The 16,089-nt window shown below is 41.4% G+C and overlaps 1 protein-coding gene across 1 annotated transcript; it reads left to right on the plus strand.

The window, feature by feature from the left end:
* Positions 1-1,329: 1,329 nt before the first annotated feature.
* Positions 1,330-14,676, plus strand: SCN2B (sodium voltage-gated channel beta subunit 2). The gene is made up of 5 exons (XM_053452649.1): positions 1,330-1,557; positions 8,592-8,755; positions 12,609-12,819; positions 13,176-13,372; positions 13,710-14,676. The coding sequence occupies exons 1-5, from the start codon at positions 1,491-1,493 to the stop codon at positions 13,731-13,733; spliced, it is 663 nt and encodes a 220-aa protein (XP_053308624.1). The 5' UTR covers positions 1,330-1,490; the 3' UTR covers positions 13,734-14,676.
* Positions 14,677-16,089: the final 1,413 nt, after the last annotated feature.

A 16,089-nucleotide genomic window follows, 5' to 3' on the forward strand; every position in this document is an offset into this window, starting at 1 on the left:
GAAAAATAGAAAGGCAATGAGCAACTAGAAAAAAGATTGACAGTGAGAAATGGAAAATTTAATGAGAATGAAGAGAAATTGGGATGCATAAAGAATACAAGAGTTAAAGAGAAAGAAGAGAGACAAACAAATAGGGGAGGGGTAATGAGAAAGTGGAGATTTGTATTTTAAAAGTGTGTGTATGTTAGGGCAAGTGTGTCCAAGGACCGGTAAGCATGGTGAGCTAGTATGATTGTGTGTAAGTACAAGTCTGAATGTGTATGTGTATGAGCAGACATTTGTAAACATCCCCATAGACAAACACTGGCAGTAGTAGAATAGGTCGTACTAAAGAGCTCAGTTACTTTAAACATGGCTCCGTTTGGTGGGATATCCAAAATCCTCACATAGGTGTAATGGTCAGGTGTCTCAACAGATCATTATTTGGCTCTTGTATGTGTGTGTGTGTGTGTGTGTAAGAGCAGTATAGGTATTTGTTAGCAGTGTGTAAGGGCAGTGTACATGTATGTGTTTGTGTAAGGGCAGTGTACATGTATATGTGTGTGTGTAAGGGCAGTGTACGTGTATGTGTGTGTTTATGGGCAGGTGTGTGTTTATGGGCAGTGTATGTGTATGTGTGTGTTAATGGGCAGGTGTGTGTAAGAGCAGTGTATGTGTGTGAAGGCAGTGTATGTGTATATATGTGTTTATGGGCAGGTGTGTGTGAAGGCAGCGTGTAAGGGTCCTGGGAGGGAGGCTAACATTAGCCTTTTTTCATTTAAAAAAATCTCTGCTGCTGTGGACTACCCTTCCAATGATACTCAGCCAGCATTATGGTGGACACCTGGCTGGCTGAGAATCATGGGAAGTTTTGTTCGCAGCTAGCATCTGCAGCTTTACTGTTGCTGCATTTCCCATGATGCTCAGCCAGCATCATGGAAGTAGTATGTCTGGCTGAGCCTCATGGGAATTCAATTCAATGTGTTGGTTATTTTTAATATGCATGACTGCTGACAAAAATGAAGCGTGTTTTAAGTAGCGATGCAAGCGAGACATTGTAAAGTGCAATTGCTTGTATCGGTGAGTTCTGCGAGATTTTTTTTAAAAAGTCTCCCTCGTTCACATTTTGAAATGTTGGGAGGTATGAAATCGCTATTTAACGTTGCATAAAAATATATGTTTTTTTGAAATGCTGCTTATTCTTGGGAATCAGAGTTGTATGAAAATAAAAGGATCTCCTGCTGCTTTCCAATGCATGTGTTACATCCAGTTTACTTGCGTGTCTGTGTTTTTTTCCACCCTACCGCATCCTTTCAGAGAATCCACCAACCATAAAACTAAGTGTTCCCACCATCCACTCCCCCACTCTCACATCTCTGCTGCAGCCAGACATCCGGCCATATTGCGCGTACACAGTTATTAGATCGCTGCAGCAGTGTGGGGAAATTATACGATATAAATAAGAGCTTTACCAGGACAGGAATCGAAGATCCCCTCGCCCCTCCCAGGCCATGGGCAGGAGAAAGCACCTAGTACCCTGTGGGCCAAGCCTGGTAGCACTGGCACTCAGCCTCTTTGGTAAGTTCAATGGCCAGTTCTGCATGCACAGCTGGGTGCACATCTGTCGCAATGCAATAATACTCCGCATATGTTTCATATACACATATGCAGCGCCTCCTAATTTACATTTAATCCCAATTTATCTGTCTTTCAATTTTTCAAACCCCTATATAAAAAATCCAGCAGCTAAATGTTCTCGCCCCTCTCATTCCATATATATATATATATATATACACACACACACATGTATACAACGCTGTGCATTATGAGAAAAAAATCCTGTTATCTCTAACATCGTCCCCATTTTAGTTGCTGTCGTCTCAAAGAGATTACAGATTATATGATTTGGTTGTGCACAATCATGACGTCTAATATTTAAATGTTGTAGCAATTAATCCTGTAACAAAAGACATCTTTGTTATCTAGAGGATAAGATAAAGGATAACAGGTGCGCTACAGAGAGGTATATAATTACCCAATTAAAAGATAGACATATAGGTTGTATATGTGCCACTTTTAAATGCATATTGTTATGGGATTGTGGCTGCAGGCGTATGCTATAAGAGAACATTAAGAACAGTGAGCGGCCTTATATGGAACAAGACGAGAGGCTACGGGGAGGGTGTAATAAAAAGCTTCAATATATAGCATCATTACTGTAAGAAATACAATGTAGTCTACATAAAGAGGAGGACTGGATTGAAAAAAGGGTCAAACCTAAAAGGAGCAATTATTACACCTGCCCAAATTTCATTTGGGAGTGGGCATTCTTATTGAGAAGTTCCAGCTCTGCCCCTGCCAATGTACACAAGACCCTTCTCATTCTCTTCCACCTGGTGGCTATATGTGGAATTCCAAGCACAAATGTTTCTGGCAGTGGCTTAAAGTTTTCATACAAGAGTACCAAGGAGTGGTGCATTTTAAATTATATATATATATATATATATATATATTTATACACGCCGATCAGCCATAACATTATGGCCACCAGCCTAATATTGTGTAGGTCCCCCTTTTGCCACCAAAACAGCCCTGACCTGTCAGGACATGGATTTCACTAGACCTCTGAAGGTGTGCTGCGGTATCTGGCAAAAGGACGTTAGCAGCAGATGCTTTTAGTCCTGTAAGTTGCGAGGTGGGGCCTCCATGGATCGGACTTGTTTGTCCAGCACATCCCTCAGACGCTTGATTGGCTTAAGATCTGGGGAACTTGGTGGCCAAGTCAACACCTTGAACTTGTTATGTTCCTTTTTTGCTTTGTGGCAGGGTGCATTATCCTGCTGAAATGGGCCATCAGGGAATACAGTGTCCATGAAAGGGTGTACATGGTCTGCAACAATGCTTAGGTTGGTGGCATGTGTCAGGACCCAAGGTTTCCCAGCAGAACATTACCCAAAGCATCACACTGCCTCTGCCGGCTTACCTTCTTGCCATAGTGCACCACGTGATTTAAAAGAAAACGTGATTCATCAGACCAGGCCACCTTCTTCCATTGGTCCGTGGTCCAGTTCTTATGCTCACGTGCCCATTGCAGGTGCTTTCAGCAGTGGAATGGGGTCATCATGGGCACCCTGACTGGTCTGCAGCTCTGCAGCCCCATAGGCAACAAACTGCAATGGACTGTGTGTTCTGACACCACTGTAGCAATTTGAGCTACAGTAGCTTGTCTGTTGGATTTGACCACAAGGGCCATCCTTTGCCCCCACATGCATCAATGAGCCTTGGCCGCCCATGACCCTGTCGCCCGTTCACTGCTTTTCGTTCCTTGGACCACTTTTGGTACTAAAATTTGGGTACGAAAATGTTTACTTGTTCTGCCTAATATATCCCACTGACTGACAGGCGCCATGATAACAAGAAGTTATTCACTTCACCTGTCAGTGGTCATAATGTTATGGCTGATCGGTGTATATTTATCACTTGTAGAGTCAGCAGAAATCTAATCATTATTCTCCACCTCTTCGCTGGAAGGCACTGCAGATCCCAAATGTTATTGAGATACAAAGCCAGTTTATGGGGAGTTGTAGCCGGACATTAGCCAGTATGAAGCAGGACTGTCTCTCCTCATCTTATAATGTTCAATGCAGAAACAGATCTAAATACATGTTTAGTTGTATAGGAGACTATGGGGAATAGATCAAACATATATATAATAGATATAATATTATAGAGGTAATATTTTTTTAATTATTATCAACAGATTATGTAGGACTATTACAATGAAAGGCAATAGATTAGGTAGTGTTATTACAATGAAAGAATACAAAATAACAATAATATCAGCGTCTCTAAGACAAACTAGTATAATTTAATAGTTTATTAGGAAGCTGAGGGGGAGCTGAAACCCAATGTACGGCACTGCCTGGGAAGTGATGATTTGATTGTAACAAGGGGCATAAATCAGTGGCCTGCAGATTGTGAAGCTGGAGAAAACAGATGGTTTCTTTAAGGAATTCTGGTTGTGGAATATTAGAAGGATAAATTGAATACTTCCCTGAACATGCAAGAGAGTTTAAAGTTAAAAGAAGGAGGAATGAGATCGGGAATTCCAGAGAACCGGTGTGGCACAGATGAAGTCCTGGGGCCACAAGTGAAAGGAAGTGATGAACGTTGAGTAGAGGCACAAGAGGTGGCCAGAGCAGAGAGGGCAGTTAGGAGAGTATTTGAAGATGAGAATTGAGATAGGGTCATGAAGAACAGTTAAGGACTTTTTAAGTAAGGGTCATGGAGAACAGTTAAGGGCTTTTTAAGTAAGGGTCAGAAGATTAAATTAGTCCGAAGGGCACAGGGAGCCACTGGGGGGGATCGGTAGAGTGTGGTAGCAGATGAACGATGGGAAAAGACGACCAGTTTGTCCGGTATGAGTAGGATAGCTGGTGAAAAATTTGTATAAAGAGCATTCTATGATAAGTAGGGACTTCTAATATAAATCATCAGGATGACCTGTAAGAAGAAATGGTATTTTGAGTGAATAAGAGAGGTAACATGAGGTTTCCTCTGCTGGGAAATAAATAGTGATGTGGAGCTGTGTAGGTGACCTATAAATTATAAATATATCTCTGTATATTCTACGCATTATAGATGTTACTAATGCAGTCCTTACCTGAGTCAGCAGGAAACGCTTATTGATCATTTCATTATAGGATAAGTGTCCATTACATTAACAATTCTATTGCTGGGAGTTATAAAAAGTAGTAATATTGCAAGCCTCCACTAGAGGGCACTTAACCCCTTTCTTGCCAACAAAGCAGAAACTGCAATGTGACCCAGATTGTGCATCAGCCATATAGTGCAGAATATACCCGCAGTGCAGCAACCTCATCGAGCCAAGCGGATGGAAGGATGAAAACTTGAAATGGAGGGGGGAGAAAAAAAAAAAGAGAAACTAAAAATTGATGGAGAGAAATGTAGAGAGGGAAGAAGCATCAGAGAATTCAGTAACATAAGTAGAATGTATCAATGGAAGGCAGGGTGACCAAAGGCAATGGGAGTTGTAATCAGTCTAATAAAACATCAAGCAACAATGTTAAGTATCTACTCTAGCAACAAACCCAGCATGTTATTGTTGTTATTGTTTTTTTTATAGCACCATCATATTCCATATTTTATTTCAGATCAGCTATGCACAGTAGGATATGATTAGTTGGAAACTATGAAATGCTGCAGACCCTGCTTATATTAACCCTTCTTGGTCCAAAATCCAGACACCTGAGTTGGGGTGTGTGGCAAAAATCAAAGGATCTCACCAACCTGCCCATGATCGCCACAGAAAGCAAAGCAGGACAAGGGGGTAGCTACCTAAAGCTACCTAATATTGGGATTGTCCCCTGAAAACCTGGACTGTGGGGAGACATGATTAGTGTGCACAAGCACCAAGATTTATTAACAGCGAAGGCTCTATCATAAAGACAATATAGGAGGCTTTCCAAAGGCCAAGTTGGTGGGGGCCCAACCAACCTTTCTTCCCGGCTGCTCCTGGGCACTTCAAGCGGTGAAAATAGTCAGGGAAACCTCATGCCCTGTACACTGTTGCATGTATTTGGGGCCAGTATATGTGTGTTAATAGCCAAGGGACCTGGATCTTAGCCAAATACTAATCGATCCCAACACTACTGAATGAGCATGTAGTGCAAATACCCCTTTTGGTTGTAATGCTCCACACACCACATTTCCTACTGTGTTGGGTCTTCCATGATGTTAGCCATTACATAGGTAACTGACATCTTTTGTTACATTTTGGCATCTCTAAAAATTTGAACTGGAGTTATAAATTCTGTGATGGAAACATAGAATTCGACAGTAGATAAGAACCATTTAGCCTATCCAGTCTGCCCAATTTTCCTGATGTAAAGACTCAAATCCTAATTTGTCCTTGGTCATATGGCCATATGTATATCCCATTCATGCTTAAATTCCCCCACTGTTTTAGCATCTACCACTTCTGCTTGGGGGCTGTTCACTTATCTACCACTCCCTCAGTAAAGTTAAATTCCCTTACTTTACACCTAAATTGCTGTTTGTATAAGAAGCCTGTGGCGCTCTAAATCATACAGACTAAAAGTCCTTCGAGTGCAACATGTTACCCATGAGAGGTAGAGGAGAATAAATGCGAAGGCATAGACAGTGCAGTGCTTTGCAGCATCAGCACTATTCTGTAGCAGAACATTTCTTAATGTCAGACCCCCAAATACCTCCAACAGTATAGGTGTTCAGTATTTCTGCAGAGAAATTCAGTCACGACACCCCATTGGTAATGCAAAACGCTTCTAAAAAATGTGCAGAGCTGCAGTCCCCTCAATGTATTTTTCATAAATAACCTGTAGCCTAATTCTAGTCCACATCATTATACCAAACTGCTGTTTGAAATTTAAATTGTTTGTACCAGGTTCATATTGTTCTTAAATACACAATTTGCTGTATTAGATGACATATATGACATCATATCTACAACTGGGTGGATCTTCTAAAATAGGCAACCCAAAGAAAGTAATTCTCACATAGATCTAGAGCTGACACAATTCTATACTGCAGGTAAATCTCCAAACATATGGTTCTATTATTACTCCTATACAGTATCTGCCTAATACTTGGTGTCCGCAGTATTGTGTTTTTCACACATCATGGAAATATAATTAATAACCAAAGGTGGACAGACTCGCCTATTTCTAGTTATATATAGACTGAGCATCAATCCTATAATGTGCAATAAAGTGATCTTTAAATTGGGTCATACATGAACAGTGAATTATGAAGTCAGTAAACGGTGGTAACACAGCCATGGCGTAAAGTGCCCAAGGTGTCCTAGTTTGAGAGGGAACGCAGCCAAACTTACACCCCAGTGTGGAATAGGCTCATATAATATTTATAAGTAAATAATCTTCCTCCGTATGTTCACATCATCAGGTTTACCGATATACCTAGTATAATTGAACCAGATTTTCAAAATTATATCTATATACATTATAATGCTTTATTTATGTGATCTGAACTAGATAGTATTCTAGTATAACTAGGTAGTATTCCATCATATAAATTGGCTGATATTTATAATGTCATTGGCCAAGTGAACAACTTGTGCTTTAGAATGGTGAACGTTCTAGGGACCAGGAATAGACATTCAAGCCAGTTATTTGCGCTTTTAACTGGCAGCTCTAATTATTGTAAACCTAGTAAGTTAAGGCCGCCTGGGTATAGAAAAGTTGACTAGTATTAGGCTAGGTTTCCACTTGGGTTTTTGTCCGGCGTTTTTTTCTTGATGAAAAACGCCAGGAAAACTGCCAAGAAAACTGCCACTGCATTTACCTGCGTTTTGGCGTTTTTTCTGCAGTTTTTTCTGGCGTTTTAGCCTTTCTGTGGAAATTGCTTTTTTTGACCTTAGGCAGTTTTTCCAGCCTTTACAAGTTAGAAGTTTCACCCAGCTAAAAGGGATTAGGATAAATGGCAAGTATCTGCCCTCTCCTGATGTCATTTACTTGGTAGACCCTTTTGTCTCTTTTCTGTGGTTTGTAAGGCATGCTTTATTTCGAATGTCTGCTCCTCTGGGAAGATTGGCCCCAAATGATGGTGCAAATTGTTTGCTGTTGCTTTTGGCACGCAGGATCCGGTCGCGTATGTTTGTTTGTAATGGCATGTTTGTTCCAAATGGTGTAAAATTCAATATGAACCAGTCCAGGACTTTGTTTTGTGTGAAACTGTTTGTTTTCAGCCTATTTCTCGTAGGACACACAGATACTGGGTCCATCCTCTGCATTGTAACTGTGGAAAAAACGCCATAAAAAACACAAGGCAATAAACCCACATGGCTTTTTCATGGCGTTTTTTCTCTCCCATAGACTTCTATTGGAGAAAAAAAGCCAAGATTTCTTGCAAAAAACGCCAGAGTGTCAACATGCTGCAGTTTTGAAAAACTGCCACAGAGCCCAAAAAAGCAGAAAAACGCCAAAGAGGACTGAAAAAACGCCAGACAGAAAAACGCCAAGTGGAAATTGCATTTTGCGATTTCCTATTGAAGAACAGCTAACATCTGGCTGCAGCCGTTTTTCACAAAAAAACGCCAGGTGGCGCTATTGGCGTTTTTATAGGCGTTTTTAGCAAAAAAAAACCCAAATGGAAACCAAGCCTCATAGTTCATCGCTTTACATTTTTTGCACCAATTGTATTTCGGTTCTGTTATAAGGAATAAACGTAGTCACCGCAATATATGATATCATGAAGGAATAAATGTTTTGTATAATAAACATGCTCTAAATCACCCTAAAACAGAGATCACACCTTTTCTTCTTGTTAAGCCTGGAGTACTCTAGTTCTAGTACATTCACCTGCTCAAGACAAAAAAGGCTTTGTGGATTTTATACACCCCATGCTATTCATTTATTGTTCTATGCATATGATAAAAGAACACAATCTGCATATTCTACTTTAACACATAGAACGTCCCAGGTCGAATGTGCCCACTGCTGTTTTAACTGGCCATGTTGCGTTGCGTTGCAGTAACATACTCTGCAATGGTTATGAATTGTTCTACTAGTCTACTAATCACTCTGTATGCCCAGCAACCGTGTCTGGAATGGAGATCTCCGTGCCTTCTGTGGTTCAAGCCCTGAACGGGACAGACATACGGCTGCCCTGCTCCTTCAACTCCTGCTACAAGGTGGACAACAAACAGTTCTCCATGAATTGGACATACAGGGCTTGTGAGAACTGCAGCGAAGAGACGGTAAGAGTCATAAGGTTTCCGGGCCATCGCTGAATAATTATTGTTTTCTACTTTCACTTCATTCTATCCAAAATATTGTCCCTATTGTTCCTCTGGCTTTGTACAGCACGGCTATACTGTTCCAGCGCGTCAGTCTGTTTTACTACTGCTCCCTCACCAGTGACCTCACACATCTAATGCAAGGTCAGCGTTATTTAATTTATTGCCTGAAGAAGAGACCTAGAAAGCTTGCAAGCCATTATACATCAGCTAGCCAGTAAAGGTTTCATCTTCACCAAATTTGCTTTCTCTCTCTCTATGGCTAGCACAGTACGACTCTATACCTAGCACAGTACGACTCTATACCTTCGCTATTTGTGTACATCATATCTATAATAACTGTTATTTCACAACACACCTGTGTCAAAAATTATTAAAATCATCACTGCACCTTCATGTTATATCCCCAAAGTATGACCACGAAAACCTCATATCTGATTTGTCTCACTGTTACCCATCTGTAGATTATTCACTGATGTATTAGTTATCAATACCAGTATTCACTAGAATTTAATCCGGTCAAATTAAGCATCGAACCCAGTGGATGTCTTGAAATTCTGAAAGGTCAGTGAAGGACACACAGACAGCCCTGTGTATAAGGAACTGTCAGTTCAGCTCCTGAGCCAAATTTCTACCAAAGGCAGATGGAATGCCAGCCGTGAGCTGCCTTGGAATTCCAGAAGCTGGACCTGACACTTGCTGAGTTTTAGCGGACAATTTTAGTTTAGTGAGTTAATCCGAAACACTTTAGGTTAACACTACACAACATTCTATAGTGAGCCACCTTTTACTCTAATGCGATCTAGTACCGTACCTGGCAGTTTTATTGCAGTGTTACTTATGTAATTGATACATATAAACAGCAGAGTGATCCTTCCCTCTGGAAGTCATTGGTATCGATACACCTCTGTGTGTAACATTATGTTGAGTGGTATTCACATTAGCATCAGGGCTGGATGTCCATCCTTTTCCCCAATATACATACAGTGAAGGAAAACAATGATTTGATCCCCTGCTGATTTTGTACGTTTGCCCACTGACAAAGACATGATCAGTCTATAATTTTAATGGTAGGTTTATTTGAACAGTGAGAGACAGAATAACAACAAAAAAATCCAGAATAACGTATTTCAAATAAATCATAAAATAATTCGCATTTTACTATGTGAAATAAGTATTTGATCCCCTATCAATCAGCAAAATGTCTGGCTCCCAGGTGTCTTTTATACAGGGAACGAGCTGAGATTAGGAGCACTCTCCTAAAGGGAGTGCTCCTAATGTAAGATTGGTACCTATATAAAAGGCACCTGTCCACAGAAGCAATCAATCAGATTCTAAACTCCCCACCATGGCCAAGACTAAAGAGCTGTCCAAGGATGTCAGGGACAAGATTGTAGACCTACACAAGGCTGGAATGGGCTACAAGACCATCGCCAAGCAGCTTGGTGAGAAGGTGACAACAGTTGGCGCGATTATTCGCAAATGGAAGAAACACAAAATAACTGTCAATCTCCCTTGGTCTGGGGCTCCATGCAAGATTTCACCTTGTGAAGTTTCAATGATCATGTGAACGGTGAGGAATCAGCACAGAAATACATGGGAGGATCTTGTCAATGATCTTAAGGCAGCTGGGACCATAGTCACCAAGAAAACAATTGGTAACACACTATGCCATAAAGGACTGAAGTCCTGCAGCACCCTCAAGGTCCCCCTGCTCAAGAAAGCACATGTACAGGCCCGTCTGAAGATTGCCAATGAACAGCTGAATGATTCAGAGGAGAACTGGGTGAAAGTGTTGTGGTCAGATGAGACCAAAATCCAGCTATCTGGCATCAACTCAACTCACTGTGTCTGGAGGAGGAGGAGGAATGCTGCCTATGACCCCAAGAACACCATCCCCACATGAAGGTGGAAACATTATGCTTTGGGGTGTTTTTCTGCCAAAGGGACAGGACATGGCCCCATCCATCGCCACACAGGGGACGATGGGGCCATGTACCGTAAAATCTTGGGTGAGAACCTCCTTCCCTCAGCCAGGCCATTAAAAATGGGTTGTGGATGGGTATTCCAGCATGACAATGACCCAAAACACACAGCCAAGGTAACAAAGGAGTGGCTCAAGAAGAAGCACAAGGAGTGGCCTAGCCAGTCTTCAGACCTTAATCCCACAGAAAATATGTGGAGGGAGCTGAAGATTCGAGTTACCAAACGTCAGCCTCGAAACCTTTATGACTTGGAGAGGCTCTGCAAAGAGGAGTGGAACCAAATCCCTCCTGAGATGTGTGCAAACCTGGTGGCCAACTACAAGAAACATCTAACCTCTGTGATTGCCTACAAGGGTTTTGCCAGCAAGTACTAAGTCAGGGGTCTCCAACCTGCGGCCCTCCAGCTGCTGCAGAACAACATCTCCCATAATGTTCTTTCAGCTGGCTGAGGAGTATGGGAGATGTAGTTCTGCAGGTTGGACACCCTGTACTAAGTCATGTTTTGGAAAGGGGTCAAATAGTTATTTCACTGAGTAAAATGCAAAGCAAATTATCACTTATTTGAAATGCGTTATTCTGGATTTTCTTGTTGATATTCTCTCTCTCTCCCAATTATACACTGATCATGTCTTTAGCAGGGGGTCAAATATTTGTTTCCTTCATTGCACGCTGTTCAGCAATAAGACATAACTACATAATGGCACTTTGCATTACTTAATGGCGCAGGCCAATGTCATTCGATCATTGTCCTTGTAGGTGAGACATAGGCAGGAGCTACATGGAGGCTAAGCAAACATGTGCGGGGCAGCGATATATCAGCATATTTTTGACACCCTAATAAATGAGCGTTCTAGCAAGTGACCTGCCTTGTGGAGAATCCATAACCCTTTATGGTGTAATATAAATCTCACCTTGATCTATAAATGTGGTCTTTACATAACCGTGCTATTGGACACCACCAGAAGAAATGGAAAATGCTGAAAGGCCTATGATCATTTTTAATACAATTCATTCTGTGTGTAATTCCAGTAACTCTTTGCTACAGACAAGGGTTTCCAAGCAACATCTATTCCACCTATCTGTGGTCATTATAGAAGATCAAACCCTAATCAGCACAACTCGTCATAAAAGCAAGGGCACAATGAGCAGATCATCAATGCTTACAGTTAAAGGGGAGACAGTTTTATTACTATTATCTCTATGTACACACAATTAGGCAGCTGCATATCTGTTGTGTGTTTTAGCTGCGTTCCCTCAGCCCAATCTACTAGACAAACACACTGACCTCTTAAGACACAAACTGCCTTGTGGTAAGCAATAGATTGGCTCCGTCTTATTCAACCAGTGAGACCTCTAGCTTTTCAATGGTAGAAAGGACCCCATTAGACAAGCAGGATGTCGTTAGCATTGCAGAAAGAATCATCTCCGTTTGATATCATGATCAAGTAAGTTTACTGGAACAAAATAAAATATAAAAAATAAACTACATTACTCTATATAGCACTTTATGTGGGACCAGTATGGCAAAATATATATTTTGTGTTAAATCTGCTGAGATTAAATAAAACCTCTGCTTATTGCTATATTATTCTGCTTTACTTATTCTCAAACATAAAAATAGTCTGTTATCTCCATTAACCCTTTCTCTTACAACCTGTCTCACAACCAAAATATAACAAGTTCATATAACATTTAAAAAGTATCTTCTATTTTCTCTCACATCACACAAATTCCATATCTCCCTTTTAAAATTCCACATGTCTTCATCACTCCCTTTTTTTTCTCTTTTACTCTTTTCTCCCTTCCCTTCTTTCCTTGCATGCCTACAGTTTATTCAGTTTGATAAGAAGATTATTAACCAGCGCCTGGAGCGTTTTCAGAGCCGAGTGGAGTTTAAAGGGAACCCCAGTAAGAATGACTTATCTGTGACAATCAGAGATGTCCAACTCCAGGATGGTGGAGAATATCACTGTTACGTTTTGAACCCACCAGACCGTCATAAAGGCATAGGGAAAATCCGCTTGGAAGTCCTAACAGAGGGTGTGTGACAAGCTTTTTCCTGTTTGGTTTCTACCAATGCTGTTCATGTAGCATTTGTTTTAAAAAGTCTGAGAGTTTGCCCATGTGTGACATGTTTGTGTGACATTGCTGTATTCATTAAACTGGGAGGTGAGGTGAGCATTAATTTTCCTTTTGTTGAGTTTAGAGTTACCTTTCTCATCTCTCTCTGATACCGCAACGGCATAAGCCCATGGATAGGATGGGATACCAGCGCTGAAGGCAACATTTCCTTTTGTTAGGCTAATAATACATGAAACTTGTTATTTTGAGTAATCAGCGAAGGGATGGCCTTGTTTGACTGTGATTAATGTAACACGTAACCGTCTCCCTTTTAGTTCCCCCAGAGAGGGATTCCACCGTGGCGGTGCTGGTTGGAGCATCAGTGGGAGGATTCCTGGCCATCGTGATTCTCTTCCTTGTCATCTTGAAATGTGTCAGAAGGAAAAAGCAGCAAAATCTCAACTCTGATGATCAGAAAACGGAGGAGGAAGTGAAGACCGATGGGGAAGGGAACCCTGAAGGAGAACTTAAAGTACGTGAAACGATCTGAATGGGGAGACAGCATGGATAAGGAGAACGCAGAGAGTGGGTATGGGCACAGGTTGAAGGAGATAAATTACAGGAAAAGGAAAGAATCGGGCATAATATGGGTTTGTATGAAGGTGGCATGATATAGGAAGAGGAAGTTGGTCTGAAGGGAAGGTTCGATCACAGAATGACACATTTTGTAGACTTGCATTCCGTATAAAAGACTGGCTTTCTTACCTCTACCGAGCTTCTACCACCTAGATATTTGTGATTGTTATACTTTATAACCCCTTTCTCTCTCCTTCATATCTAAACTACCGTATTCCATTCTCTTCCAACAGGCATCCATCCCCGAGGTACCTTGACCTGCCCCGTGGTCCCTGACATTCACATACAGTCTGATCCCGTTCTGATAGAAGAAGATGCTGCTCTTAGTAGGGATTATTCAAAATACTCTGGTATACATTTTCAGGATGAATCAATCTTAATAACTTGCATAAGGGGCCCATCTCCTGTTTTTGTGATTGACAGTGACATATTGAGGCAACCCTTGAATTTGACCCTGACAGAATGACAGCGTCTTCCTTGTGTGGGAAATATAACGACGACACCGTTAGGAAGGCCCTTTCCAGCATTGCACAAGGACACACACAGAAAGCCCGTGAAATAACAACAAATATATCCTATATCTGTGTGACACTGAGAAACCGGACGTTCATGTTCATGTGAGTGATATGGTCTGACCATGGGTGGCCCTGTGCTGAGAATGTGACATTGACATACCTTAGACATACCCATCATACGTGATCCTGACAGGGGGAGCGCCTTATCCAAACATGACTTTGGCTGACTGAGATGCCATTGCCTTTTGTGCGTTTCAATGACAGGTGGAGGAAGCCTATCTGTCATTGTCACTGAGCGTGCCACCAGCTCTGATATTGGTCAGGGTGAGCCTGATACAACCGGAGCATGGCAGCGTTAGGTACCTGCGAGATTATCATGGATTATAATCAGACTCACTTGTTTTATTTGCTTTGAAGGGGTTGCTGAGCTAGAGAAGTTATTTCTAGCATGGAACTCATCAAAACCGATCTTTCTTAAGGTTCAGTCCCACTTATGCCCAACCAATGCAGTTGATCTCTTGGCGCATGAGATAGTCGGGGATGAGACAGCAGTTTACCCCTTAACTATGTTAAAGCCCAGCAAACATAAGCATTACTTTGAGCAACATCTCCTTAGCGTCTGGGGACATAACACATTATTATTATATTCCAGCTTGAAATAAATTTGTTTATATTAAAAAAAAAACATTTTTGATTTATAGTACAATATCATAAGTTAATGTATAGTTAACTTACACACCTACCCATCATTCTTTGTACATATAACCAGCTTTACTATTACGTTTATCTATGTCAGTATGCTACTATTTCAGCTACTTTAGGTATGAGTATACGGGTGTATACATTAACGTGAGCAGCAGTCACCCTTACTACACATAAATATGATTGGGATATATTTTGCTTCACGTGCGGCAACAAATGTACCACAGAAGGAGCTGTCCTTAGCATATGACATTGATGGATCAAAGGCACCCATATACTGAATGTACGACAGAGACAGACAAAGGGAGCCTATTAGAAGTGACAATGACAGCTTGAAGAGTCACTCTTTAACACAAACTGCTAGTACCACGTGACAACACAATCTTTTGTAATTTTCATTATTAAGTGTTGTGTACAGTACAAGGGTCTCTCTGATAACTGCATATGTATATATATATATATATAGTCACTGCACGAAACAATGTTCCGCACTTTGTATTAACGAACGAACAGGAAAGTAACTCAGAATGAGCCGGGCACTGCTTATTAAAGTACTCAGCTGATGGTGCCTATCGTTATTTCAGGTGAAATAAAACATTAATGTGTAAAGTTTGTTGTTGTATTCATTTTTAACGTGCCATATTACCTACACGCAGGTAGTCTTACAGACTCTTAACCCGTCAATAATGTGCAGATGGACACAGTGCATAGAAGGGTTGAGTGGTTGCACCTGGGGTGAGGCTGGGCATGGTCGCCGGTGCAGCCATGGGTGCGGGTTACCAGCAATAGCTAAAGGGTTTGGTTTAAGAGAAAGGACAGACAACAAAGAAAGCTAATGAGATAGAATAAAGAGTAAAAAGAACAGAAAGGAGATGAGAGAGAAGAGAAAAGGCAGCGCAAGTAGGAGAAAAAGGGCAGGAAAGAAGAGCAAATTGAGAGGAATGGAGAAACACCTTTACCTATTACTCTTTCAAAAGCAAAACCGGTCGCAGCTTTAGCACTCAGTCAGTCTCAGCCTCCATCTTCTTACCAAAGAGCCTGCACCGACAGGACCATGGGCCATCTCCAATATCTACAAGTCTCCAGCACAAGCAAACCTCAACCTACTGTCTCCCACATCTCTCCTTCCACGTTTTCTGTGTGCAATCCCAGCCTTCGCTTATCCAAAGACTGCCGAGTGCCCCCCTTACAGAATTTGTACTTACATGGCCACCAGCCCAGCATTTCCCAGGACATAAAGAGGTAAATCTGAGACCTGTGACATGCATTTTATTACTGGATTGTCCATGTGAAATCTGGACAGGTGGCAACCCTTACACACATGAAATGTTTCTGCTTCAAGGAGCCAACCGAGATCATGAGACAAAAGATTGAATTCCATTAAAAGCTGGAAGAT

Source organism: Spea bombifrons, chromosome 12 (assembly GCF_027358695.1).
Source record: "Spea bombifrons isolate aSpeBom1 chromosome 12, aSpeBom1.2.pri, whole genome shotgun sequence".
Classification (NCBI taxonomy): domain Eukaryota; kingdom Metazoa; phylum Chordata; class Amphibia; order Anura; family Pelobatidae; genus Spea; species Spea bombifrons.